This window comes from Crocodylus siamensis, chromosome 15, assembly GCF_052110815.1.
Source record: "Crocodylus siamensis isolate JL-2025a chromosome 15, ASM5211081v1, whole genome shotgun sequence".
NCBI lineage: Eukaryota > Metazoa > Chordata > Crocodylia > Crocodylidae > Crocodylus > Crocodylus siamensis.
The window spans coordinates 14,509,145-14,535,252 of record NC_143409.1 but is presented as its reverse complement, the minus strand read 5'-3'; the positions used below and the strand labels follow the sequence as shown (position 1 = coordinate 14,535,252).

Here is a 26,108-nt window from a genome sequence, read left to right as displayed (position 1 = left end):
AGGGACAAAACTGGCCCCCAAACCCAAACATTAAAGCAGTTTGAGGCAGATGCTCAGCACTTAACTGCAATCAAGTCAGCCCCTCAAGATGGTACAAGTTAGGATCCCTAAACTTTGTGCTGGAAGCTGCTGCTCATTTTCAAAAGGTTTGTGCCATGTACAGACTATTACTGGGTCCGTCTGTACTGAGTACTTTTGCACTGCAGTACTCAGGGAAACCAGAGCTTCAATCCATACAGAGCTTGGAGCGGGGGGCTGAAGGGAAGCGGGTTGTTTTGCAAGGTTGCTCTTTTCCCAGTTATTTTTCATTTTCTGCAGCACTTCCCATACTCCAGGTTGGAGGCGCTCCTATATACATGCTGGAGAAGCCCCCCTGCACATAATTACAGCATGTTGGAGCAGACTTGATTAACTGAGTCTGCTGGAGCATGGTAATTACTGAGCTTCAGCAGACTCCAGCATCATGTGTATCAGCATCGTTGTGCTGAAAAATGGAGGCGGAGCGCTTTAAACTAAAACTTGTTCAACAAGCTTCAGTTCAAAGCACGCTGTTGCCATTTTTCAGCGCAGGGATGCCGATACACATGATGTTCCAGTCACTTTAATTAGTGCAGCTCCAAGAGCCGTGCTAATTAAAGTGCCCCCCCGAAACAGGTCTATAAATGCCATAAGGCTCTAAAATTTAACAGCAGTAATGAAGCACTAGTGGTTATTAGTGGTCTGGTAAGCCAGCAATATAAAAAAAATTTACATTAGAAATAGCTTGTAAACTATCAAAACTGTGATCACTCAGGGTATGCAAGTGTATAGGCTGAACACTGAATCGAGGGATGGCTGGACAGAGGGAGGTTAAACCCAGCATTCTAGCACTGCGTCCTATTTGCTTAGACCACACCAAAGGCTTATGATGATAAAGATGATGAAGGAAGCTGGAAGCCAAAGACAAAGTCTGCTAGCCACAGTAAGCAGACTAGGCTGCCCTGTGCAGCTTTCCAGGGTAATCAACAGTAAGAGATCATGTCACAAAATGGCAACTAAGAATTAAAAATAGCTGTGCATGTCTAAGCCCAGACTGAGCCAGCTATACCAAATCAACTCCTGTAACTCAGGCTGCTGCTGCTTAAATCTAATTCTCTTAAAAAAAACAGACAACAAAAGTTAGACCTGGCTAGAGCAGGGCAAGCTGGGCAGGAAAAGGTGGCTTTATAAGTTATAAGTAACTTTGTACTTTCATGAGGTAGATGTGGACAAGTAGTGTGTGCCACTAACAACTAGACTCATCTGACACTGGGCACCCTCAGAGTACACCATGCTTTGTGGGACTGGTTACAAAACTCTGAGTTCTTACCATATGTGAACATGCGGGGAGAGGTGAGCTCAATGTTTGGCAGTGCTCCCAGGTGATTCAGGACTGCACATCGGTAGCCGTTTTTCTGGGCGTAATCAACAAAGGTGCGGATGTACTGCTTCTCGCTGTGATTCGCTATTCCAGGGCAGATGACCATTGTGATATCCTCTGTACAGTTAGTGGAAGAAAAAAAAGCATTAAGAGAAAGAAAGCTAAGCTGCATGAAGTGACAGTCTCAGGAGCATTCTGTTCCAAATCAATGGAAAGCTCTGGGTTAAGAACAACTTGGTAAAGATTTTGCCACCAAGAGAACAATAACTAAGTTACAAATATCTCTGCCCTATCTGCAGGCAGTTCAGTACAAAAGGCAATGCAAAAAATGCAACCTTTGCATTCAGAGTTGCCGTGTGGAATTCCACGTACGGCTTCACATAAGTTTGCACTACTGTGGGCATCTTCCAAAAACAAAAATTATGGGAGCAGTTAGCTAGGATTAGCACTTTATGGACACAGTGCATATACTGTCCTTTCCCACTGCTGGCTATCACCAATGGCTCCTTCTGTGGGAATTTGGGAGTCTCCTGTTCTCTCTAAACTACTAGTCAGTGACTGCCCCATGAAGCAAGAGTAAAACCTTCCCTCCCAACCACCAATGAGTTAATCCTAAATCTATTCCACCTCTAGGCTCTCACTGAGAGTCATTTAAGTCTCAAATGGGAAATCTGGGCATCCTTTTCAGATATACAAGAGCTTTATTCCCATTAGCTCTAGTTCACAAGGGCCTTAGAGACAGAAGCAGAGCGGCTTCCAACCTGCCCCATTTCCTCATTAGGAAGTACACAGCATGGTACTATTTCCTGTACGCGACAATATGGTGAATAATTTGCTATAAAAGCTAGCCAAGTATGCATTGCGAGATGACAAATTATGGACAGGATAAAAATTAACAAAACCTTCCTTTCAACCCAAGATTGAATGATAAAGGCAGGGACCCAGTTGTTCTAAAGGCATGAAGCATCAGCAGGTCTCTGGAGAGCCTAAACCTACTTCATTACAATTGCTGTTACCCCACAGTCTAAACATCCACAAAGTAACTACAGCAAAGTTTGATGTAGAGTTTATAACCACCTATTGCCACAATTCAACTTCTATTTCATAGCTGGTCCTTTGAAGCTTCAATTGGCCCAGGGCTAGTTACAAACCCTGCTGGGAAGGGCAGAAACTGCCCTTCTGCACACTGAACAAACACAGGAAATGATGTCCCAAGATACCATTGTTTTCCAACATGAGCAATGAACATAGGTAAGCTTTCTTGCCTTTACCAAAGTAAACAATATACAGAGTGTTACCAGAGTAGCTGATGCACTGTAAATTCACTTCTGAGCTTACTTCCCAGAATATTACTTGCATACTCAGACTTTGTATGCAACACATAGTTAACTCGTGGAATTCACTGCCACAAGAAGTGATGGAGGCAGAATAGCCTCGCCAGGTTCAAAATGGGACTAGATAAAAAAATCCTGGCTGACAGATCTATTAAGGACTACTGAACAGAATAGTTGGAGATGTTTCCTCTGGCACCTATAATGGTGGATGCCAGGGTAAATACTGAATATGGGATAGGTCACTCAAGATACAATTCAATGCTCTCCCTCTGACAGTGGCAGAAATGAATGCAATAGAGACCGACTACTGGGCTAGATGGGCAACTGGTCTGACCCAGTATGGCACTTACTTTCTTACAAATGTGATAAACTCCCCTTCACTTGGGAAAAGGATCCTAGAGTCTGGGAGGACCCAAGTGGAGAGCTTCACTTAAGTCCTTTTCTGACTGCTGCAGCTATACTACCCTTCTGCTCACTACAGGCAGCAGGGAATCAGCCCTGCACCTTTTATCTGAACAAAGTTCCCTGAATTTGAATAAACATTTATTTTCATCCATTCAGGTACTTCAGATTGAGGTTCACGACAATTCCCACAGCAGTGGCCAAATGTTTTAGCTTGATCTAAGCACTTCACAATTTGGGAGCTTTAGAAAGAACTGACCCACAACCAAGAAGTCCAAAACCTTTCTCCTGCTGTGCATCTCCCTTTGAAAGGACAACTTAGTGTATGCCACAATATGGAATTATTGCTATTTTCATGCTGACACATTAGCTCTAGTTTATAGAAGGAATGATCTCAGATTTGATTTTCTCTTAGTACATGCCAGGAGGCACAAAGTACAAGCTGTCAGTCATTAAGCCTCAGGAATATAAAAGATGCCCATGACCTGTTTACATGTGCAAGTCCGACCTGCATCCATCTGCCTACTTCCCAAATTTAAAATAAAAGCCTTGAAATAGCAGCCCCCCCAAAACCATTTGTAGTGGACCCTTTAGGTCTGAAGTAAGTTTCTAGTACAAGTGGTACAGGTTTTGCATAGCAGACAGACAATTTGTGAGGCTACAAGTCCTCCTTTCCCTCTCACTAGGCCGAAGCGGTCCCTGTTGCCTGTCTGGGTTACTCAGGAACAGCACCATTATTATTTTTTTCCCCCTACTAAAAGTTCTTTATCATATTTAAACAAGTTTCTGTAGCCAAACAGACTGAGGTACCCATTCCAACATGGCTGTTTGACAAACCTCTAATGCAGTGTTCAGCCAGCGGCTCAAAGAGGTCGAAGGTTGCTGTAGCTCCATCTGACATTGTGAGGTACTTGCGAAGACCATAAGGATGTGGTGATCTCACTCTCCCCATCTTCCCATAGAGAGCAGTCTGGATATGTCCACTCTTCCCCCAGATCAGGGGTGGAATGTACCTGCAAGGAAACAGAGGTAGTATTTGGTTTTGAAGTCTTACTATGCCTTAAAAATCTACACGAGTCTACTTTAATTCAGAAGAAGATGCTCCCATTATTACTCGTTGTTAATTGAAACAAGGTGCAATATACTTGCTACCATGACTGCATCAGCCTTGTCAGCTCAGAGAGGAAAGAAGAGGAGAGCTGCTGACCGAGAAGTCGTCAGCACTGACAGCAGCAGAGGATCCACAGGGTCCTGAATAACCTGGAATCCAAAGTTTCCTGATCATTAAGGTGGTAACAAAAGAATAAGTGCCCACAGAAAACTATAAGGTTATCAACTTGTAGTTGGATTCGATGCGAACCCAGTACACATTCAGCCGCTTGAAACCCGATCTACACCACTGACAAATTTTGAAGTCTTTCATTAACAGGGTATTAAAAACTTGCTGGAAGGCAATCCACAGAAATACTCCTGGGAGCACAAGCACTTGATTACGTAGCAGGTCGGTAATGAAACCAGGCTCATAGTCTGGTCTCTGACCTCAGTCACATGCTAAGTCTCAGGGCAGTTCCTCTGTATACTATATATTAGCAGTTTCTTTGTATGCTGTACTGAAGAGGACAAGTGACTGGTACGTTGCACTAAACCAAATGCCTCTGACAGGTCAGGATGCTGAAACAGGCAAGGGCTGAAGAAAAAGATCCATAATAATGAGGCAACTCGACTCCCTTGAAGGCCACTTAGGAAAGCGCTTCCTTTCAGATGAAGGGTAAAACAGTTCTGCTGCTTATCAGAAGCACAGGGGGATGGCTGCCAAAGCAGATGGCCTTATTGTCTAGTTTACTGTTCCTCCAAAACCAAATGGAAAAACATGGGGGTTGAGGGAGGGGCAGGTAAACCATTCTGCTAACAACACAGTACAGTCAGTAAGAATTCAAAGCTAAATGAGAGGCATAAAGCTGCACAGGCATGAAGAGCTGCCACCTCAGCACCAGGAAAGGGGTGGGGGGCAGAGGCCTTGCACACCTCAGGAGGCATGCAACCACACATCAGGCCTTAACATGAAAGCATGTCTACGATTCATTAACCTGGAGAGCAGAAAAAGCCTCAGGGGACTAGTTCAAAGCACACCTCCCCGTTCAGAAGCTCTTCGCTACAAAGAGCGCATCCCATAAAGCAGGTCAGAGAGCAGCTGACATGGTGAAGGGTGGGCTAACAGCCTTGTGTCTTCAGAACAGCTTGCTGGATCACATGAAACAACTTCTTGTTTTCTTGCGAGGGCAAGGGGTAAGAGGGAATACATGGTCCAAAACCTAGCTCTGTCCCCTCCTCATTACTTTTCAGGCAGTAATCCAGGCCTTCCTCCCCTTCCCTGTATGCCAGGAAGGGGCTGGGGGTTTTCCCCTCTCACCACAAATAGAAGCAATATATGATATGGACAATGCTGATTCTGTAAAGTAACATACTCCCTCCAGCTCTAAGTATTTTTCTGGTCTACTGTATCCGATTCCCTGATTCTTCATCTGTTCTGTACGTAGGTTGGCAGATCCGCCTTTTAGACAACACTCCTTAGCAGCATGCAGCTCAGCCTATGGCTCTCGGGTGATAAAAAGTAACCCATTTACCTGTCCAGAGACACATTATATTCTTAGCAAACAAGATTCTTCAGCTACAGGTCTATAAAGATAGAGGCAGTTACATTCACTGAGAAGCAATCCACTGCTAAAAGCAGATGAAGAGGAAATTACCAGCCTAACACTGGAAGGGGGATATGGTCATTATGCAGGGCTAAGACAGCTGACATCCATCTTAACATTCACATTTCACAGCCTCTTGAAGGGATTCAACCCAGGTTCTTATCTACCAACTGTCAGTGAATGCGTAGAGAGGACCCAGCATTTTCTTGGACAGCATAGCTGTCTTATTCTGGTTTTGGCAGGCATACATTTGGCTGAAACCCTAGTGAAAAATAGACTGAAAGCCTGTCGGGAATGAGAATCACTTGCAGCCTGTACTGTTGACACAGGCCCTGCACAACAGGCGTGGAAGGCGTCCCACAGGAAGGATGCAGGACTGAAGCCTCCAATGGCTGGAGAGCGGGGGGAACAGCTAAGCCAAGAGCTTTGTTTCTAGCATGTGATACAAGGAGAGGGGAAAGTAGCAGGCAACAACCTCTCCAAGCCTTCTCTCAGAGCTCTCCCAAAGTGTTGAATGATGGGGCCAGAGATCATTCCTTATGATCTTGCTTAAAACAGGCAAGAGTAGTTGCACTGTCTTCTGCTCAATAGCATGGGAAGCAGGTAACAGAGTGTACACAGAGCACCAGCAGAAACTTTGGCTCTACAAGTCCCAACACTGGAAACATTAAATGGCAAAAATTTCTATTTATCATCATAACTTGCTATTAAAGGGATAAATCAACAAAATGTCACTTTTCAAGGTCTCAAGCTTTAAGAAAGGGCACAAAGGTTCTTGAAAGAGACTTCATCTCAAGTCAGAAAAATGTAAGGGTCATGTCTAAATGGAAACTATTTACTGCAAGTGCTAGAGCTTAAAGGTTGGGAAAGAATGTATTACTCAAAGATCTAAATTCTGCTTTAAACATATGTGGAAACCTGCTACAGTTCCTCCATAATACACTGCTGGAAAAATGCATAACCACTGGAGATTACAGAACAGGGTCCTTCTTGATAGTTGGCGAGAATGCAATGATTATGTACTGGGAACAAGACTATGTGAAAATGTGCATCTGTGGTTACCAGATCCCGGAAGACAGAAACAACAGAAATGGAAATATGCTAGAAGGAAGCCCTGATCAAATCATGACCAAGAGTTGGAGTTTATTCCAAGATGATTACAGCTGCTCTGAAAATTTCTCTAGGCCATGCAAATCCTGAAGTCCTACCAGCTATGTATGGAACTGTAATTTAAAATGTACTGGTTACAAGGAAGAGGCTAGGGTGATGCAGGCACTAAGGTGCACGGTTGACAGCCTGAAGGTTACAAGTTCGAGGGCAAAACAGAAGCACTCACAGCACGGCCTGTCGGATTCCAATGAATCTGCGAGTTCTGCTGAATACCTTGTCATAAGGACACAAAAAAGGAAGGACAATTACAAGGACAATCTACAACAATAAAATCAAAAGCTACATCTTGTCACCTTCGTAAAGGAGAAGACGTGTCACAAGACAGACTTGATTGAGAAGCACCTTAGATATGACCAATAACTACTGTTTCAACTCAACTGTTCATTGTTTGACACAACCCCACTTTTTTTTTTTTTTTTTTTTTTGGATCACTAAAAGGCACAAGATTTTCTTTCAAACTCCTTGATGTTTAACAAAGAAAGAGCTATACAGTATTCAGGAAAGGATAGCAGTTCTGATAAGTCCACCACAACTAACCTAATGATTTAAATATACATCAACCAAAGCACTTCACTGACTTCCAAAGGCAACAGCAGAAAGACAGAAGGAAAGGTTTGGGGATTTTTCTAGACAGATCTAGATGTCCAAAGGAATGACACACTACACAGCCACAAGATCATTTCTAATGGTCAGTGCCCAAACACAAAAGATGAGGGCAAGAATCTTAACCACTACAAGACAGGTGCCACTAATTTGATAAGAGCTGGCAATCTGGTTTCTCCCCATTAGTATCTTTGTGCTTTTCTTCATGCTGCTTCCTTATCTCAGAGCAATATTTCGGCTCATCACAAAACACAACAGCCTGAAGAGGACAAATGCTAGAATCCCACATACCTTATCTGATGTAGGAACTGTTCTCAGAACAAAGCAGGGTCACTGAACTCTTTGCTCTTTGGCAGTCCTAGACTATAAACAAGAACTTGGCCCTGCTGCTTACCAACAAGAGAAATCACTCTTCCCCCCACCCCCCTCAGGAGTGCCTATCTGGTTTAGATACAAGTTTGGCCATTCTCCTGTATGCTTCCATCCTCTCTCTTCATTCCTTGCTTTCAGCACAGGACCAGAAAGACAAGTTCAAAGGAAATCCCAAACCAAAAATGTAACTCGTTGTTCATGCAAGCAGACTTGGAGAAGGCCAAAAAAAGATTCTGCAGAAGTAATATCTACTTCTATAGGCCACAGAGCGTGAGAGACTAACTACTTTGTTTAGAAAAACTGTTGCCTTGTAACCACATAAGTCATTTGTGTATTTTATGGAAATCCATCAGCCAATTATAAAACTTTTAAAAGAGGCTGCAAGAGACAGCTAATGGCATTTATCTTTTACTAGCGAAGCATCTTTATATGTGCAAATATGCACTGGGGCTGGGGGACTGCCAGCAGCAGTTTGCAAAATGCCAGGCACATTAAGATTTTGCAGCAACTATGTGCTTGGAAAGAAAAAGGTTTCATCAGACTCAGACCATGGGTAAGGAAGGAAGCTGGGTCACGGAAACATGTTTCTCAAGATAAATGGAACCGAGTGAAAAATCATTCACGATGATTTGCTGTGCAATCCCACACTATAAATGCCACAAACTGCTTGAACTCATTCTTCATAGTAATGAATGAGCCTCATGCGATTCCTTGTGCAGGGTACATAAATGGATAGCGTTTATTTGAAACCCCTAATGAGCTGGTATGCAAGCCACAAATAACCAGATGGCAGATGGCTCATTAGAAACAAAAGTCCAGCTCTGGCAGCACTTAAGACAAATTCAGTTACAGTGCTTTTTGTAGAAGAGTTTCAGGCTGTAGTATCATTGTCAGCCCATGTTAAGTGGTGCTTTACTTTGCAATTGCTTTTGGGAAATGCATTTTGCTTGCAACTCTTATTTGAAGTTTAAATATTATGCACTGTCCATGTAGGTTGCTACACTCATTGCCAGGACATCCCAGTGCCTTCCAGAAAGCAGATGTTAATCTAACATTTTTCAGGGTTATTGCTTGTAGCCGTGTTAATCTAAGGCAGGGGTGTCAAACCTTTTTGAATGTGGGGCTGGATCATGAACTTTTTATCACCCAGCGAGCCATATTCAAAGACCTTACAGAAAGTGGTATCACATCAGGAAGTGATGTCACATGACCTTGGACACCAATAAAAGCTGAAGGTAGCGACAATGAACTGGGTCTGAAAATGTGGTTTAAAATCCAAATAAAAACAACTTGGTCTAGTAGCACTGTTTTATTTTCAACAACCGCCAAGCAGTGCTGGAGAGGAGTGTACCACCCTGCTGCACCCTTAATTTCCTGCCTTTGTCCATATGGAATTGTCCACAATTTGCAGAGGGGTAAAAACCATTTTTGAATGCAAAACCTCTGTTGACATCATATTTACTCCAGAGAATTGTTGCAGGGATCTGATTTTTCCAAAGGTTAGCAGAGCTTTCTATTACCATAGTTCATGCCTCCTAGTTTTCAAATACTTGGTTGAAATGCATCACAGATCTTTAACTTCTTATCTGCAGGCGCTCTCTTGGGGAGACATCCAGCTGGCAGGGCAGGAGCAGATGCTCCTGTTGCCTATCCAGTCTGGCTGTGGCCTGGGGGCGCAGGGGTCAAGGGGCGCTGCCTGACCCTGGCATTTCCTCTCTGCCAGCTGGGCAGCCTTGAGGATACTCCCACACCTGTGTGCCTAGGCTCAGCAGCCAGGGGGATGTACAGGGACCCTACAGGGGGTGCAGGATGTGTTGGGACACCCCCCTGCTCCCTTTCCCCTACGGCAGCCTGAGCCTGACCGGCAGGGCTCCCTCCCTCCTTGGGATCCATGACTCACCCCCCCCCAGCGCAATGTCTGTGGTCACGGGTGGGATGCAGGGAGGTGGGAGTGGCGCCGGCTTCCCGCCCCCACAGGCACAGCCACAGCCACATATCCTGCGGGCCCGGCTGCAGAATTCCCTCGAGCTGGCATCTGTGGCCCCTGTGCCCAACCACCTGCTGCACCACCACCTGCTCCAGCCCATGCGGCTGGAGGAGACTGGCGTGGGGCAGGGCGGGGAACCCCTGCAATGAGGGAGAAGGGAGGGGTTGGCATGCAAATGAGGAAGGGAGGGGCAAGACTAGGAAATGAGGGGAGGGGAAGAGCTGCACCGCGTCAGCAATGTCAAGCTGACACCATGCACGTGGGAACCTTGTCCCTTCCCCAGCCCTTCAGCAGCCATTAGGAAGCTGCTGAGGGGCTGGGGGAGGGACAAAGGGTGGGAACGAAAGTAAACTGTTTACTTTAGTTTCCCGTTGCAGTACCTCGGGCCTCAGAAAATGGCTTGGCGGGCCACACGGTGGCCTGCAGGCCATATGTTGGACAAGCCTGGTCTAAGGACATCAACCGACAAGGTTCTTCGGATTCACAGGGGTAGACAACCCCCAGCATGGGTGCCAGAGTGTGGCACTTGAAGGCATTTTGCTCGATGTGTGCCTCTAGGTGGGGAAGAGGCCAGGGCTACATGGCCGCAACAAGGATCAGGCCCCTTGCGACTCCCCTGCCATGTTAACATCTTACAAGTTGAAGTTGCTGTGTTTTTGGCACTCTGTATCAGACCAGCTAAATAGCTGGAGAAAATTTCTTCTCTGAAAGCTTACAAAAAACCTTTCGTAGATAAGCCTACAAACTTCACTTCATAGATCTACCAGACACAAAAAAATCATGGACTAAATACAGACACCAGATTTATGACACATTATAACCTGCCTGCCATCTGAGAACCCCAGGTAACCTCTACAGTTCGCATTCTTTCACTAGGTTAATATCCCTCTCCTCCCCCTCCCCCCATATTGTCTGCCACGTATTTGCATTTTCAGACTTGTATTTTTGCATATTGGCTTCTAATCTACCCAGGAGAGCACCCAAACCAACAGCAGCCTCTCCAATGCCTGAAGGGTGTTTGTGCCCGAAAGCTTGTAAAGAACAATTTTTTCCAACTATTTAGTTGGTTTAATAAAAGGTGTCACATTTACCCAAAGAACCCCATCTGCTGACATTAATCTAATGCATGCAAGAGAGGCGAGTGCCTGTGTTCTTAAACTCTGCCCCCCACCCAAAAAAAAACACTTTACCAGAATTGTCTTCACAAAAAGGGACCCAGATGAATCTAAATCCTCAAGAAGTCAGCACAAACTAGGCCCCACAGTCAGAGCCAGAAAGGCGTCAAGTAGTTACACAAAGCTATCAAAAGGGACACACATGAGAAGTTTCCACCAAAAACCAAAAGGCAGAAGTTTGGTCCTGCCAGGAAGACAACTAGGTTCTCAATGGAGTGCTTATCTTCAGTGACTGTACTCTCAAGGATTCATTCATTCCTTAAGGTTGATATGAATAAGTGGTTTAGCTTACATTTTAGCTTCAATTATATATTTAAAGAGCAACATACTGCATTTTGCTATAGCCCCACACTAAAACACATCTGTTCGTAACATGCATAAAATAAGCTTGGTTAAAATTTCTGACCAAGGAACTAATAGAAATATGGCCACATTCTTTCTGGATCTCATGCTACCCAAAGTATTAGTTTAAATAATTTAAATATCAATGAAAGAGATACCTTAGCATCAAGCAGCATCTCACTGGTTTAACTTTAACAGTTTGTCCATGAATGGAGAGAGCTGAAATGTCAATACTACTGAACCTGTGGTACTAAACAAAAGGTACTAACGCTCCTAAATAAACTGCACTCCATGCCTTTTGTGACCTCTGGATTTTTCTATGGGACTGGGAACAGTTCCAGCAGACTGACTCCAGTTTATTCTGGATGATGAGCTGTCTGACAGAAGAAATCCCTCTGTTTGTACTTCACCTCTCTCCAAGCTTGAAAAGGACAGCCCAGCTGCTGACAGACTGTTACCTTCTTGAGGGGGAAAAAAAAAAAAGACGACAGCTTACGCTTCTTCCCTCATTTACGTGCAGTTCAGTTTACAGTTGTTCATCACCTAGCCAGGAGCTCAATGTAATAGATGTGATGACCCTGCACTGGTCACAATCACAATGCTTCATGGAGAGGCAGCAAAGCTGGAACACCGCAAGTGCCTTTTCACTATTGGAGTTAAATAACTTTTTAAATATTCAAGTTTAAAATTCCACTTCTTCCTCCCCACCTAAATGATGCTTCCAATTGCTGATCCTGTCACCCAGGTCATAGCTGTCAGCTTGGATTTATTCCCGAGGAGCAGATCCATTTGACTGCCTTTCGAGATTTAGAAAAGAGTCAGAGTCGTTATGGAACCACTGATCTTCACAGCGGCACACCAAAAATGACAGTCTGCTTCACAAGGCCCTTAAGATTGTTTTATATAGATGCACCTTGCACTGCCCAAGTGCAGTGAGCTTTTATATCAACAAAAGGAGCTGATTAAAAGGATGCAGGGCAGGGGTCCAGAGGGTCTACAGCAGGGGTAGGCAACATTTTTTGGCCAGAGTGCTGAAAAACACCATAATGCCTACCTTGGAAGGTGCCAGTGTGTTGGCATGGCAGAAAAACAAGATGAGGGCAAGTGGTACATGGCAGTATGCCCTGCTTGTGCCCTACTGCCTCTTGCCCCCCACTCAAAGCCCCTGTCCCCCAGACCTACTTCCCCTTCCCCCCCAACCAACGCCCCTGCAACCTAACCCGGGCTCTGTGGCTGCCAGCAGCTACCCTGGCTCTGGATAGCTGCTGGAGCCCAGGCTGCTCCGAGCAGGGCTTAGTGTCCCAGCTGCGTGCTGGGAGCAGCCTAGGATCCCAGCTGGCTGCAGCTCCCTAGAGCTGGGGCGGCTGCAGCCGGGAAGCTCCCGACAGCTGTGCTGGGGTCCAGCACCAGCTCCGCACCGGTGCGTGGAGGCATGCCTTGGAGCCGGTGGTGGGGGTGATACCTGAGGCAGTGCAGCCTCAGTCTCTCCCCTGCTCCGGGCATGGAGATGACAAGTCCCACACAGCTGTTTGGAGCCAGCTCGGGTTCTGGGCAGCTGCGGCAGCAGACTGGCTCCAAACAGCTGTGCCAGGCTCGTCATCTCTGTGCCGGGAACAGGGAAGAGACCAGGGCTGTGCTGCCTCAGGTCCTGCCCCCACCGCCCACTCCAACGCACACCTGCATGCGCCGGTGCAGAGCTGGTGCCGGACCCCGGCACAGCTGTCTGGAGCTTCCCGGCTGCAGCCGCCCCAGCTCTTGGGAGCTGCTGCCAGCTTGGAGCCCAGGCTGCTCCCAGCACACAGCTGGGACGCTGCAAGCCCTGCTTGGAGCAGCCTGGGCTCCATCGCTGGCAGCAGCTTCCCGGAGCCAGGGCTGGCTGCGGTGTGCCAAGCAAAATGGCTTTGCGTGCCACACTTGGCATGCATGCCAGGGGTTGCTGACCCCTGTTCTACAGGCATGGGCAGAGTAATGAGTCCAACGACAGCTTGCAGGACATTTTCATAACATTCTGGGTCCACCTCTTAAAATGAATGTCTGAGGTTCTACAAAAAGTCCTAATCCTGGCACCAAGGACACTAGAAGTCAGGACCTGATCTCGGGATAATCAGAGACCACCTTCTAATGGAATCTGAAGCAAACAAGAAGTTACCTTAATAAAGTATACAAGGCATTCAAATTTTCAGAGTATCCATTAGATATGAGCTGTACTCAAATATCAGTGCTTTGTCTAGGGAAGGGGTCGCCATCCATGACAAGTGGCATGGGCCTCTGTATGGCACATGGCAGATCAGGGAGGAGTCCTGCAGAGCAGTGGTAGATAGGGCAAGCAGCAGAAACCAGAGCAAGAAGCAGAAAGCAGAGCAGCAGAGGGAGCAGGGCAAGGGGATCAGAGTGGTACCCCTACAAAAAAGGTTGGCTTCCAATGGCCTAAGGCAATGACATCTCAGCTTTAGTCATGTGTGATTTGTGTCTATTGCTAGGTGCTAGACTGAGCACTTACTAGCCTTGAATGAGCAGGGTATGCAGGTTTGAGGCAGAGATTTGTTCCTTCTCCTGGAAATAAAGAACTCTAGATTAACAAAACATGAGAAAGCATCTGCAGTTTGTGTTACCTGCTTTGGACTCCATTACATGCAATAGCCACCATCAAGCTAACACTACTGCAAGAGATAAAAATACTCACTCCCAACTTGCAGGCAATGGCTTTTCACCCGTGTTCAAACAACCTTGTGATGACAAAGCCAAACAAAAGGGGAAAAACAAGTCCTACAAATTTCCTTAAGCACCCAGGCTCCAACAGGACCCAGGATGCTGAGTAAAATGCTGCAGACCACTTGAAAGAAGTCATGGAATTTAGTAGGTCCCTATTTAAAATTTCAGCTCCAACTAGTCAAAAAAAGCAGCTAAAAAGATCAATTTCAAATAAGAGAAGCTGGCAAGGAAGAGATCTTTCACTAATTTACAAGGTTAGAAAGCTGAATCCATCACTTGGATGGCAAGCAGGCAGATCTGTTGCTCAGTACAACTAAAACCCCTGGATGACCTGGATCAGCAGCTGAAAGTTCATTTATGGTGGCAAGTCCCAGCTTTGGTGATTAAGGAGGGACTATGAACTTAAACGAGTTCTTTTAAGCTCCTATTTGCATTCTACATGATTTGCTTCTGACCCAGTACAACTAAAATGTTTTGGCTCTATCCTTGGACCCTTGGTCAGCAGTGGTAGAGAACTATTACAAACATTAGAAAACAGTGGCAAGCCTCAAGGTACTAAAGCTAGTGAATGATGGATCAGTTCCGTCTTGAGTAAAAACTTAACACTGCTTCTGTCCCTTATCATAAGGGCTGAAAATTGATTCTGTGTAGTTAAAAACTGCGGAGTACTATCAGTACTGTTTTTGTAGTTATTGCTGCATTTATTACTGTGATCTTAGGAGACTTAGACACCAAACACAAAGACAAGGGAAAAAAAAAAGATCAAAGCCCCATGAAATTGTGAGAACAGAAGCTATTCAATAACAATGAACTAACATCAGGTTTCCACCTGGGAGAAGATGAAATGACTGTGGCTTCTTTTGCATCAAGAGAGGCAACAGTTTATATTCTGGATATGGATACGAAGACTTGGATTAGATAATAGCTCAAAATCCAGAAACTGAATGCTTCAGTGGAGGTCACACACACGTAATAGAAAAGAAGCAAATTAAAGGAGATTTAGTTCATAAAGGTAATCAATCTAGCTTTAAACACAGGGATGGTGATACTTACTTACCCCTAAATTAAAAAAAAAAAAAAAGGGGTTTTTTTCTCCTACAAATGTGGCCAATTACAAGATACAATGTAAGCTAAAGTAGCTCAAAAATGAATGCATACTTTGACTTGCATGAAGTAGTAAGTCTACAAGAGGCTGTAAGAGACAGATTGTCTTTCCTCGGGCCATCAGGTGGGGAAAAAAAAGCCATGTAGATGGCAAATCTTTCAGTGAACCCTAGCGAGACTGGAGTATGATCCCTAGCCACAAAAGAAATTTCACTGTGTGGAACAAGTGTTTACAGATAGTCCCATAAGTGAGCTTGCAACTGGCCGACTGTAGATCTGTGGGCTCACTGTTCCCTCAGATGCTTACAACTGTACTTCAGAAGGCCTGGCAGCGAACAGTTATGCTGTCTGTTTCTCTGAGTGACAGGCGGCGGGGTTTTCTCCTTTCTTTTAAATCCTTGAGAACCAAGAACACAAAGTCCTGTGATGAAAGATGATTTAGGACTGCCAAGTACAATACTAGGAGCACACATCTTTATTTATAGAATTTGACTGACCTTCAGCTTTTACTATTTGTAAGACAGCAGAAAGAAGCCTCCCTGCTATGCACCATTTATTAATGCTGATGCTGGATGTCACGCGAGCAGGGAAAAATAGGCAACATTAACTGCTCCCAAGATGCTAACATCTTCACCTTCCAAGCAGCTAAAGCCACTTCCCCAGTCTCAGCATTAGTGGGTGGCAAAGCTGCATGGAGTAGTACCCCATCACAGGAAACATTAACTCCACTGGACAGAAAAAAAAATTCCCAAATAGCATAGGAGCTGGGAAGATCATTGGAATTTTTTTTTTTTTTTTTAATTGAGGCCGAGACCCTTCTAGATGAAAAGCTAGAGTTTTGAATAACTAACAGCCACCACAGAGAGATGCTCTCGCAAAGCCTTTAACATGCAAACAAAGCAGAACGGCATGTACCTGAACAGACACTTTTCCAGCGCATTAGAAGCAAGCAACCTGTAAAGGCCAAAAAAAAAAAAAAATACTGCAGGATACAAGGCAGAGAAATTGTTTAGATATTTTACACCTAAAGAATGGTTCAATTCTTTGCCTTGCTTTTAGGATTATAAAAACAGGTGCAGCTGCAGACAGACTTGTCAGACAGCTCTTTCATCTTTGTGTCGAAGTCAGTACTAAAAGACTCATCTACTTTAAGCCCTACCATGAGAAGAGCTCGTCTGTAATACTGAAGCGCCCTACAGGACACTGCAAACACACAGCCTGGGTGGTCTTCCACTGGGGACAGTAGCAAGACACTTGCCCAAAAACTGTACTATTGAATCCAAGGAAGTGACAAAGGCTCCTTTTAGCTTTTCCAAAATCTTGCCCTGGTGTAAACCAAAGGAAGAGAGACATATTGAAGCAGCTTCTCAGTCTCTTGTCTAAACAAACTCCTGTAGCATTTATCCCACACTAGTAAGCCTCTTCTATACTGGGGTATTCACAATATTTGTAGATGAAGAAATACATAAACAGCCCACTGGAATAGCACAAAGCTCTTATTCCTCCTTTCACACAAGGGCCCAAGCAGCAACACTAAAAAGCAGGGCTAAAACCAATGAAGTCTACAATGGCAGCAGCCCGTTACTGCAAGTCAAGTTCAAAACTTTCCAGCGAGTAATTAAGAGTGCCTATACACATGCCAGAAGACTGATCCGACATGCCATAATTGCATGCTCCAGCCAGCCAGCCACCATGTCTCATGCATCAGCATCTCCATGCTTCAAAATGCTGGTGGGGGCGCTTTAACTAAAACTCATTCAACAATTTTTAGATAAAGTAATCCCACCACCATTTTGAAATGCAGGGATACCGATACAGGAAACACTGCAGGCATTTTAATTACAGGAGCTCTCAGAGCCCCTAATGAAACCACCCCCCCCACACACACACACACACCTGTGTAAACATGCCTTAAATTCCCACTGGTGACTACTAGTGCAAGACCCAGACTGCCAGCTTTCAGTCCAAACCTACAAGTGACCGAGTATGGCTGGCTAGGCCATACTCCTGCAGAATATATATAGAAATAAATAGCTGACATTGAATTGTCATTTGAAAGACTTCTTGGATCCAGGATGGAAGAATGGAATAAGGGACTGAAAAAACTCCTATATGTGACCAGCCAGCAGTCGGAGGACTATAGCATGCAAAACCAGTTCAAGTCTTTGCTCTGCTCAATTCAGAAACCTCTTTTATTTTTTTTTTGCTGATGCTATTAAAATGGAAACCCTGTTTGTCAGCTAGCCTTAGAATGGAAACAGGGTCAGGACAGTTTACCAATAGGCTTTTGATCTAGCTCATTACAACAAGCACAGGGTTTTGCAGAGATCTACTTCATAGAGTTCTACTATGACCAATGGACGCAGACAACTGAGGGAGCCCATTACCACTTCTAGTAACTGTCCCTATAAATATCTTTCATGTAACCTTACTTTGTCATGAACATCAATGCATTTCAACAGCTGGACTCTACAATTCAAAGCCGACAAGAAAGTCTAAGATTGTTGGTTATCTACTGTACCAACTACCTCGTGTCACCACAGGTACACACAGTTTAACCTGATGACCTGTCTGAACAGGTTAAATGCTGTATGCCCCGTTACGCAACTATCACTAGGATTTGTGAGGCTATTTTAGCACTCGAGACTGTTTTATCACAGAAGCCCAGTCTAGCCCCATGTGTCAGGCACTGGTGCGGTAAACGTGGCATTCTGGGAAGAGAGTTTCTAGGCAAGCATGTTGCATAACAGTGCTGCATGAATACCACCAATGCTAACAAGCACTTGCAGATTAAGTTTGCAAGGCTTGTGCAGAAGGGATTACTGTTTTCAGAGCGTGCAGAGCTCCCAATTTAAAAGGAGCAACAGCTGTATAAGCAGCTCAAACAAAGCACACAAAAATAGCTCTATTTTTTTTTCTTTTTATAGGAAGCATCATTGTTCCAAGCCTCAGACACGTGAAGTCAAAGTTCAGCAACAGAAAGGCTTCCTGCTGTAGAAGTACCATGTACTTTGTGTACAGCCTACTTCAACTGTTCCACTTAAACAGATTCCCAAGCAGTTTACCCTTACATCACCTCCGAGGTGTCTGCTTGGGTGTACAAATGCAGAAAGAAGCAAAGAGGTTACAGGCCTTGCACAAGGTTATACCAAGCATGTCGAGTCAAGGAGAGGCCAGCCAACACCCGTTTGACTGGGATGCTGTTGCATTCCTTGTTCTTTCAGGATGGGGTTAAAGGTGGGTGGGGAGAAAAAGTGTTTCAAAGTTTAGGATACTTAACATTCTCTCTCCCGACTGATTGGGAAGCTTTACAAGTCATCTTTGTTCCTGCTTAAGTGGAGCTGTAGCTTATCAACTGATTTCAACTCCCCTGAAATCATCTTAAAACCAGCAGCCTTCAAAGCCCCTAAAATATTTAGCAGTAGCTTTTCTGCAGCAGCTCAGGTGGCCTGTTGAATCTGATACCAAGTACAAATATGCAACAGCCAAATGAAAGCTATTCAGGGAGCTTCATATTTCCACTGAGCCTTCCTGGAAAAAGAAGGAGCCAGTAATGCAGACACCAGAAGTCTACTTTAGTCTGCAGAAGCTGGTCAGTTAGAGCCATTCTGGCAGAAAGCTTTTTGGCTGTGCCTCTGCCACCAAAGTCTAATAAAGTTGTTTCATCTAGCTGGTGTCTTTCATAAAAGGCATCTTTAGAACAGAAGTCAGGAGAAAATGGCTTCTAGCCAAACCACTAGGCTGGAAAGCTGTTGTACCAGTTACATGGAATGACATTCAGCACTGGCTTTTTGGATCATGCAGCAAGGGGAAGGCAGAGGTCCACAACCCCTTGATCCAATCAGCAAACCCATGGTGCACAACTTGATCATTAGCGTCTCTGCTTTATTACTTGTTTACTTAATTAAGCCTGATGCTACATAAAGCATGAAACTTCCTTCCAGTTTGTCCTGATGAAGTGATCCGTCTAGGGTAAGACGCTACATATTTTCCATTTATTCCTTCAAAACTGTTAGTGAATGGATGGAGAAGGACATTAGACAACTTGCTATTTGCTAGTTTTGGGAAGGCAGAGGCAGCCAAAGGACAAAACAGGACAGTATGCAACAGCATTCTGGTCCCCGGCAGCATGGCTATTTAGTATAAACAATAAACAAAAGAATAAAAGAGTAAGAAAAACTAAGGCTAGAAGAGCTCACTATTTACTAAAAGGCTTTTATGGAGTCATGCATCTCAACTTGGCAAAATGAAATCTATCTGTAGTTTTAAATCCTGGAAGTCTTGGGTAGGGGAAGGGGGGAGGGAAATGAAAATGGATCTTCTGTGTATCTGTAGTTGTCACCAGCACCTTTGAGAAGCCAAAGAAAACTGATACATGCTTAGCACAGGAAACAGCTTGGGAAGAGTCAGGAAAGTATAGCCCAGAAAGGCACAATAAACACAGGATGAGTTGTTTCATGGAAGCATCCACCAAGAAAGCCAATTCTGCAGATATAAAGGAACAAGAGGGACAGGTGGCAGACTTATCTGCAACAAACTAAGTTGGAGGCTGGTGAAGGCAGTGATGGACAGGGACCGTGCCAAAGTGCTTACGAGTACTAAGAGTTACAGGTGAGAACAGATAAGCTACAAAGGACAGTGTCATTTGCAAGAATATGAAGTTTAGAGCCTGGTGGACACCATAAAAGGCAGTTGTCGCAGCTTTTCTACTTGATTAAACAAAGGACAGATGGAAAATGAGAACATGGCAAAGGAGAGAGGAAGAATCTAAAGAGACATCACATGTAATTGTCAAGGTTTGAAAAAGAAATCCAGAAGGGAACGTGAAGGGCTATTCATAAAAAGGTATTGAGAGAACTTGTTACAAGCAGTACTGGCATTCAGCAGACAACATTTGAGACAGTGAGACTCTGAAGTTTAATTATTTACTAAGCACCAGCTGGATTACTGAATGAAATGATTATGTTGATAACCAGGTTTGTGGTTTCATGAACCACAAAAGGGGTGGGGGGGAACCAAAATGAAATGAAATGTTCCAGGAAGAATGCTGTGCAATCCCAAAGTATCGGGTGCCACTGGAAGCGGCACATCTCATAGAAACTCCAAGAGTTTGATGTCTTCAGCCAGAGTTTGAATTAGCAGCTTCATAGCCACACGTGGACACCTCCCAAATCTGTAGTAATAATTGAGGTAGTTGCGACCATCAACAGAAAAAATTCCAAAAGGCAGGTTAAGGCCAGGAAATACCAGGTCAAGCATTCAGAAGCCAGTCCTGACATTTCCAACATGGCTGCAGAAGCTGGCAGACAGTTTCCGAGAACCAGTGTTCCACGTCCTGGAAACTCCCCACTGCCAGCAGGTCCCTTGCTTGAAAGGTAGGGCTATAACAGAACAATGTGCTCCAACACAAAGTGTACAGGTTGTAGACAGTCAAATCCAGAAGCCAGAGGGTGATTTTCAAATTATAGCTACGTAGAGGATTAACACAAAGCTGAGTATAGATGCAGCAGAAGAAGAGATGTGGTGGCACTTATTTCACGTTCATGCTTGAAGGGAAAAAAAGCTGCATAATCAGTTTCCTTTACACTCTGAACAATTAGCATGTAATCAAGCCTTACAAGATACTTCAATGAAATATGGTTGCAAGCTGTTTCCGCAAAATTTTTTGCTAATTAGCCATACAAACGATGTGCACAGAATTTAAATACATTGGTTTCCTGTTAATCTCTAGAAATGGGAAGTGCAGGAAGACAAGTGGATTTCTTTCACACTGTTAATGAAAATTTAGGGAAAAAAAAAAAGTTACAGATGTATACTGCCCCATCCAAAAGGAAAGGGATGGGCTGCCATACCTCCTATTCTAGTTATATGCTGAGAGCCCTACCTCTAACCTCTACATCTCTCAGGTCAGACCAGTGAGGTAATGGTAAGCTTTGTCCTTGTGAGCTTTTTGATAAGAATAAGCCAGCAGACTGATACTGCACACTATGCTGACACAATATCTCGGTTGTACAAGATGACTTACTTCCATGTTTTGCTGAATTGTACATTACTGTGCAACAGGAATGCACCTTCAGGCACTGCAGTATCAATACCTGCATTCTGCTCTCTCATGGTGGGACTGGAATTTAGATTCTGAAAGTTTCTAAGTCTGAAAGTTTTGAGCACTGCAGAAATGCCAATTTTGATAAAACATGCAGAGCTCAAGAATGAAGGTGAAATCACCAATGGAAGGCCCACTGTCCCTTGAACCAGCCTGCACCAAGTACATTTATCAGGACCTCAACACTCCAGAGGAACACAAAGAGCTTAAGGACTATATCCAACAGGGGCTCATTTACACAAGATGTTTACTGTGCAGTTGACTAATTAGCTGCGCAGTACACAATCTTGGCATCTACACGTGTACCCTTATTAGGCTGGACTAAATTAATTTATTCCACATGATAGCACTTGTATAATCTGCTGCAGAGGAAAATGTGTAGATGGACTGGGGTGCAAGGGTGCTTCAGTGCAGGGCTGCACTTCTAGCCCTGCACTGAAGTTCCCTTGTGCCCTAGCTAGTCCCTCTACAGCACACTAAGCCAGGAGGGGGAAGGGGTGGGGGTGCCAGCCAGGGCTGCTCTACCTGGGCTCCACAAGCTGTGCTGAATAAACTGCAGAGCTTGTTGCCCTGAAGTTAACTGCTCCTGGGTACATATTTAGATGGTGCACCCAGGAATAATTAACTCTGGAGCAATAAGCTCCACAGTTTATTTCAGGCACTGTAACTGCAGATGTAGACATGGCCCAAGAAACTTAGGTGCCCCAAGGCAGGTATCATAGTATCCAACTTACAGGCTCCTGGTTTCCAGTGGAATCCAAACCTCAAGAATCAGACACTTCTGCTCCTCACACAGCACATGGGCACAGTGCGGTGCCTCAGAAGTGCAGTCAGAAAGCCCACACAGAGAAGGAAGCACCTAAAGCTATCCGACAGGAGATGCTAAGCGCTAAAGGGCTGCATCTGAACTCTTTCCCCTGTCCCCCTAGGGTAGGGGCCTAGCTCCATTCCTTCCCAAAAAGTGTAGCAGGATCATTCTTTTCATTCAGATGCAGCTGTGGTGCCTCCCTAAATGTTTAGTGGTTAGAGCACTTATGACCCTTTTCAGTCTGAGGAGGTTCAAACCCACATGGCTCAATCCCAGGGCAGGCTGCAAGGGGAAGGGGGGCAGCTTTCCACCCTCCCTACTGAATCTGGGACACTGCAGAACAGAGCGTATAAGGCTTGGGTCCAGCAAGAGAACTCAAAAGGGAACCAGATGCTGCAGTCTAGTGATTAGGGTGCTCACTGATTGGGGGAAGATGAGATAATTCTGTTTTCTTTAAATCCAGCAACTCTGTACTAGGAAGTGCATAACTAGTTATGTGGACAGGGACTGGGAGCCTAACCTCCCGGGTGAGTGAGCCATTCTCCTGAGAAACAGGGCTTGTTCATCCAGGCACACAGCCATAGCCATCATGCTTCCAGTTGCAGGAGTAGCATGCAGTGCTACCTCAGAGTGTTTCTGCCCAGCACTGTTTTGTGCTGTATACTTCCCTTTAGTCTTTTATTAGATCTAGCTGTAAGTCACTAGTAAAGTGCCTCTGAGCACTTTATCAGTGTAATCAGTGCTAATCAGTGTAATCCTCTGCATGTGAACCAGTCACTGAGGCAGACCATCTAATCCTAGAGTGTTTATTTCCAGGATATAAACATTAAGAGGCCACAGTCTTTTAAAGATCCTGTACTTGACCAGCTGGGACCATCTCAGGAATGCTCCTTATGAATCAGGGAAAGGTTGGATGCCTTCATTGCTCAGATACCAAAATGGGATGTGGGTGTAGTGCCCAGCTCTGTCACAGACTTGACTTCAAACAAGCCATAATAGGAAGGGAATGCTGCTCCCCTGCTGAAAAGTTACAATAAATACCTTCTTCCTCTCACACTTGTTGGGCATGTCAGGCAAAACCTTGTCCTACCCTACTCAGGTGCCTGAAAAATCATTTTAAAAGTGTTCTCCTCAGGGTATTTTTGTGACTGAATCTTAAAAGCTAAGATGACAATGGCACATAACAAAGGTAGGTGCATTAAACACCAATTTCAAGGACCTATGTAGGGTGGGATTGGACACTATTCTACCCATGATCCTACTCACGCATCTTACTACGCATTTGTTCAGCATCTAGCACGAGTGGCCTCCTTCTCCTAGTCTTGTCTAGGGCCTTAAGACCCATTTGAGTACAAATAATTTTACAGTTACTATAAAAAGAGTTTGACAACTTTTATGCCCAAAAAAGGCTTCGGGTTAGATTGTTGTAATTCAGGCTTTACCCTGATGAATGCCTTGGATGAATACAGTATTTTAAATGAGGAACCTCAGGGTATTTCCATTTTGTGCTTGCAATTACTCTGGAAGCTTTATATGAAGCTAGTTTCCTTAAAATGTCTCTTACACGTTACAGCTGAGTTCTGTTCTCTTAAGGCAACACATCAACAGTAAGCATTCACTCCAACTTCTCTGCTGTCTGCAAAGTCAACATAACTTTCAACAAGAAAGAAGCAGGTCAAGGGTGAGTTTGATCAAGTGCAGGAGTGACCCCATAAGGCTAAAAGATGCTAATTTACAAGCCTTTCATTCCAAGAAGGGCTGCCAAGAGCCAGCATGTCATTACTTTCTTATTAGATTGCTGCAAAGGAGATCTGCTGTGCTCAATATTGATGGTTTCACTAATCATGGAATGACAGCTACAGGCACTTTGATAAATGGATTGGAGAGCTCTCCCAGAAGGTTTTAGAAGTGTTCAAGTGTCCTGCAATTCCTTATAGCTCCACCAAGTTCCAAATATCCCTGTATTTCCCTCGGTCCCACATATTCTTCAAAAGCAGGAAGAGTACTGGGAATACATGCCAGCTCACTAATGCCCTCCACAATAGACAATGCACCACCACGAGGAAAATTGTGTCAAGCCAGGATTCTGATATTAATAATTTAGATTAAATTCTGTGGGTCACAGGTTGCTCTGTCATGCACCTCTATAGTGTAATGAAGCCTGGAGGTCCCCTAAGCACCAGAAAACAGAAAAAAAAAAAAAAAAACCCTGCCAAGTTGCAAATAAAGACTGAGCCATCCACTTGACTTTAGTTTTACATCTCAAAAGAATACCCTACCAATTATTTATACCCAGATTTAAATGCATCCTCTGCCACTCTGGTACAGCTGGTGGAACAGCTTAGTTCTAGTCTCCACAACATAGAACAGATTGTGATACAGCTGCATTAAATCACTCACTCTTTGGTCAGCAGTGGGCAGGATTTGAGCAGGAAGCGGGACAGTGCAGTGTCCTGGTAAATGAGATCCGGAGGGGCAGTTGGGCTCTTTAGATTCAAGCAGCGAACAATAATGTAGAGAACAGCAGCAACTGCAGCCAGCTTCACCCCATCAAACACTGCCGGCAGCTCGGGGGTTTCCAGCATGGCACTCATTTTGAACCTGAAAGCAGATGACAATGACATTTAAACTTATGGGAATGAACTGACATATCCATACAGAAAAGCCTTGCAAGTGTGAACTACAGAACTACACTGACCACACTGCTGTTAGGAGGACTTTGTTGTCATGAAGGATTCAAGTCAGGCAAGCAATATTTAGAAATGCTCAGAAGTGTTCTCATACCACTCTATACACCATGGGGAATAGACACTCTTATCAGATAGGAAGGGAGATTTATTCCCAGCAAGTATTAAATTACAATTTAAACAAGATGGGCCTCTTCAGTATCAAACACAGAAGACACTGTTTTTGGGATCTTGCAATGAATGCCCACCTCATTTAAAAAAGGACATTGCTGAGCTATAGGAAGAGACAAGAAACCATGGTACACTCTCACTGTAATGCAAGCCATACTCCTATGGAGTGTGCTATGGAACCAAATTATTGCAATCAAACCAAATGCTCCATATTGCTTGAGGATATGTACACCGCAATATTTCTTGTGGGCATTTCTAATGGAACTTATCACTAGGGCTGTGTGAAATGGCACCGTTCTGTTTCACCTTGAGTTTCGACAGAACAGCATTTTGTATGAAATTCCAGTTTGATTCAAAACAGCTGTTCCATTTTGCTTCATCAAAATGGCGAGGCTGTTTCGACATTTCACTAGATCGACCGGGGAGGGGAAGTCAGCCCAGCTGAACTGACTTCCATCCCCAGCGCTATGGTCAAAACGTTGACTAGCCTTGTTTTGTTTTGACTTTGCTGTTTCGACCTTGAAATAAGTCAAAACAGTGTTGAAACAAAACAGCCAGCAAAATTTCACACAGCCCTACTTATCACCCTAGAAATCACGGGCTAAAATCCAACAGAGAAGTGTTGGGCAGAATTTCAGGTTAAAAAAAAAAAAAAGAGAGTCCCGTTCATTTGTTTATTCATAGCAAAACACTGTTTGGGCAGGCCGACAGTGCTTAGCCAAAGAGCAAGAACCAAATCCCTTCTCGCACTGAACTTCAATTATAAGAAAGATTAAAGTGAACACCCCTTCTGGTTGTTTGGTAATAAGCTGTCAGACTGATCAGACCTATGGCCCATGCAGACCTGTATTATATCTCTGGACACAATCAACACCATCCACTTCATTGGAAATTGCAGGAAATCTAGCAGCAAGCAGATGTCTTTTCTGATACCAATGGCTCTTTTGTTTCAAACTCTCACCAAGCTGGGTACTTTTAATTTCATCTTACTGCAGTTCTGAGACCAAGGACAGACTAGGGTCAAACACCCAGGGTCCACTAAG

The 26,108-nt window shown here is 44.4% G+C and overlaps 1 protein-coding gene across 1 annotated transcript in view; it reads right to left on the bottom strand.

The window, feature by feature from the left end:
* ABHD2 (abhydrolase domain containing 2, acylglycerol lipase) overlaps positions 1-26,108 on the bottom strand; it is a 63,226-nt gene that overhangs the window by 23,432 nt on the left and 13,686 nt on the right. Inside the window, exons 3-5 of the mRNA XM_090029083.1 lie at positions 24,608-24,808; positions 3,973-4,148; positions 1,349-1,516 (exon numbers count right to left, since the gene is read on the bottom strand). Coding sequence (XP_089885209.1) covers positions 1,349-1,516; positions 3,973-4,148; positions 24,608-24,801 — 538 coding nt within the window. The 5' untranslated portion in view covers positions 24,802-24,808. The remainder of the gene's footprint in view (positions 1-1,348; positions 1,517-3,972; positions 4,149-24,607; positions 24,809-26,108) is intronic.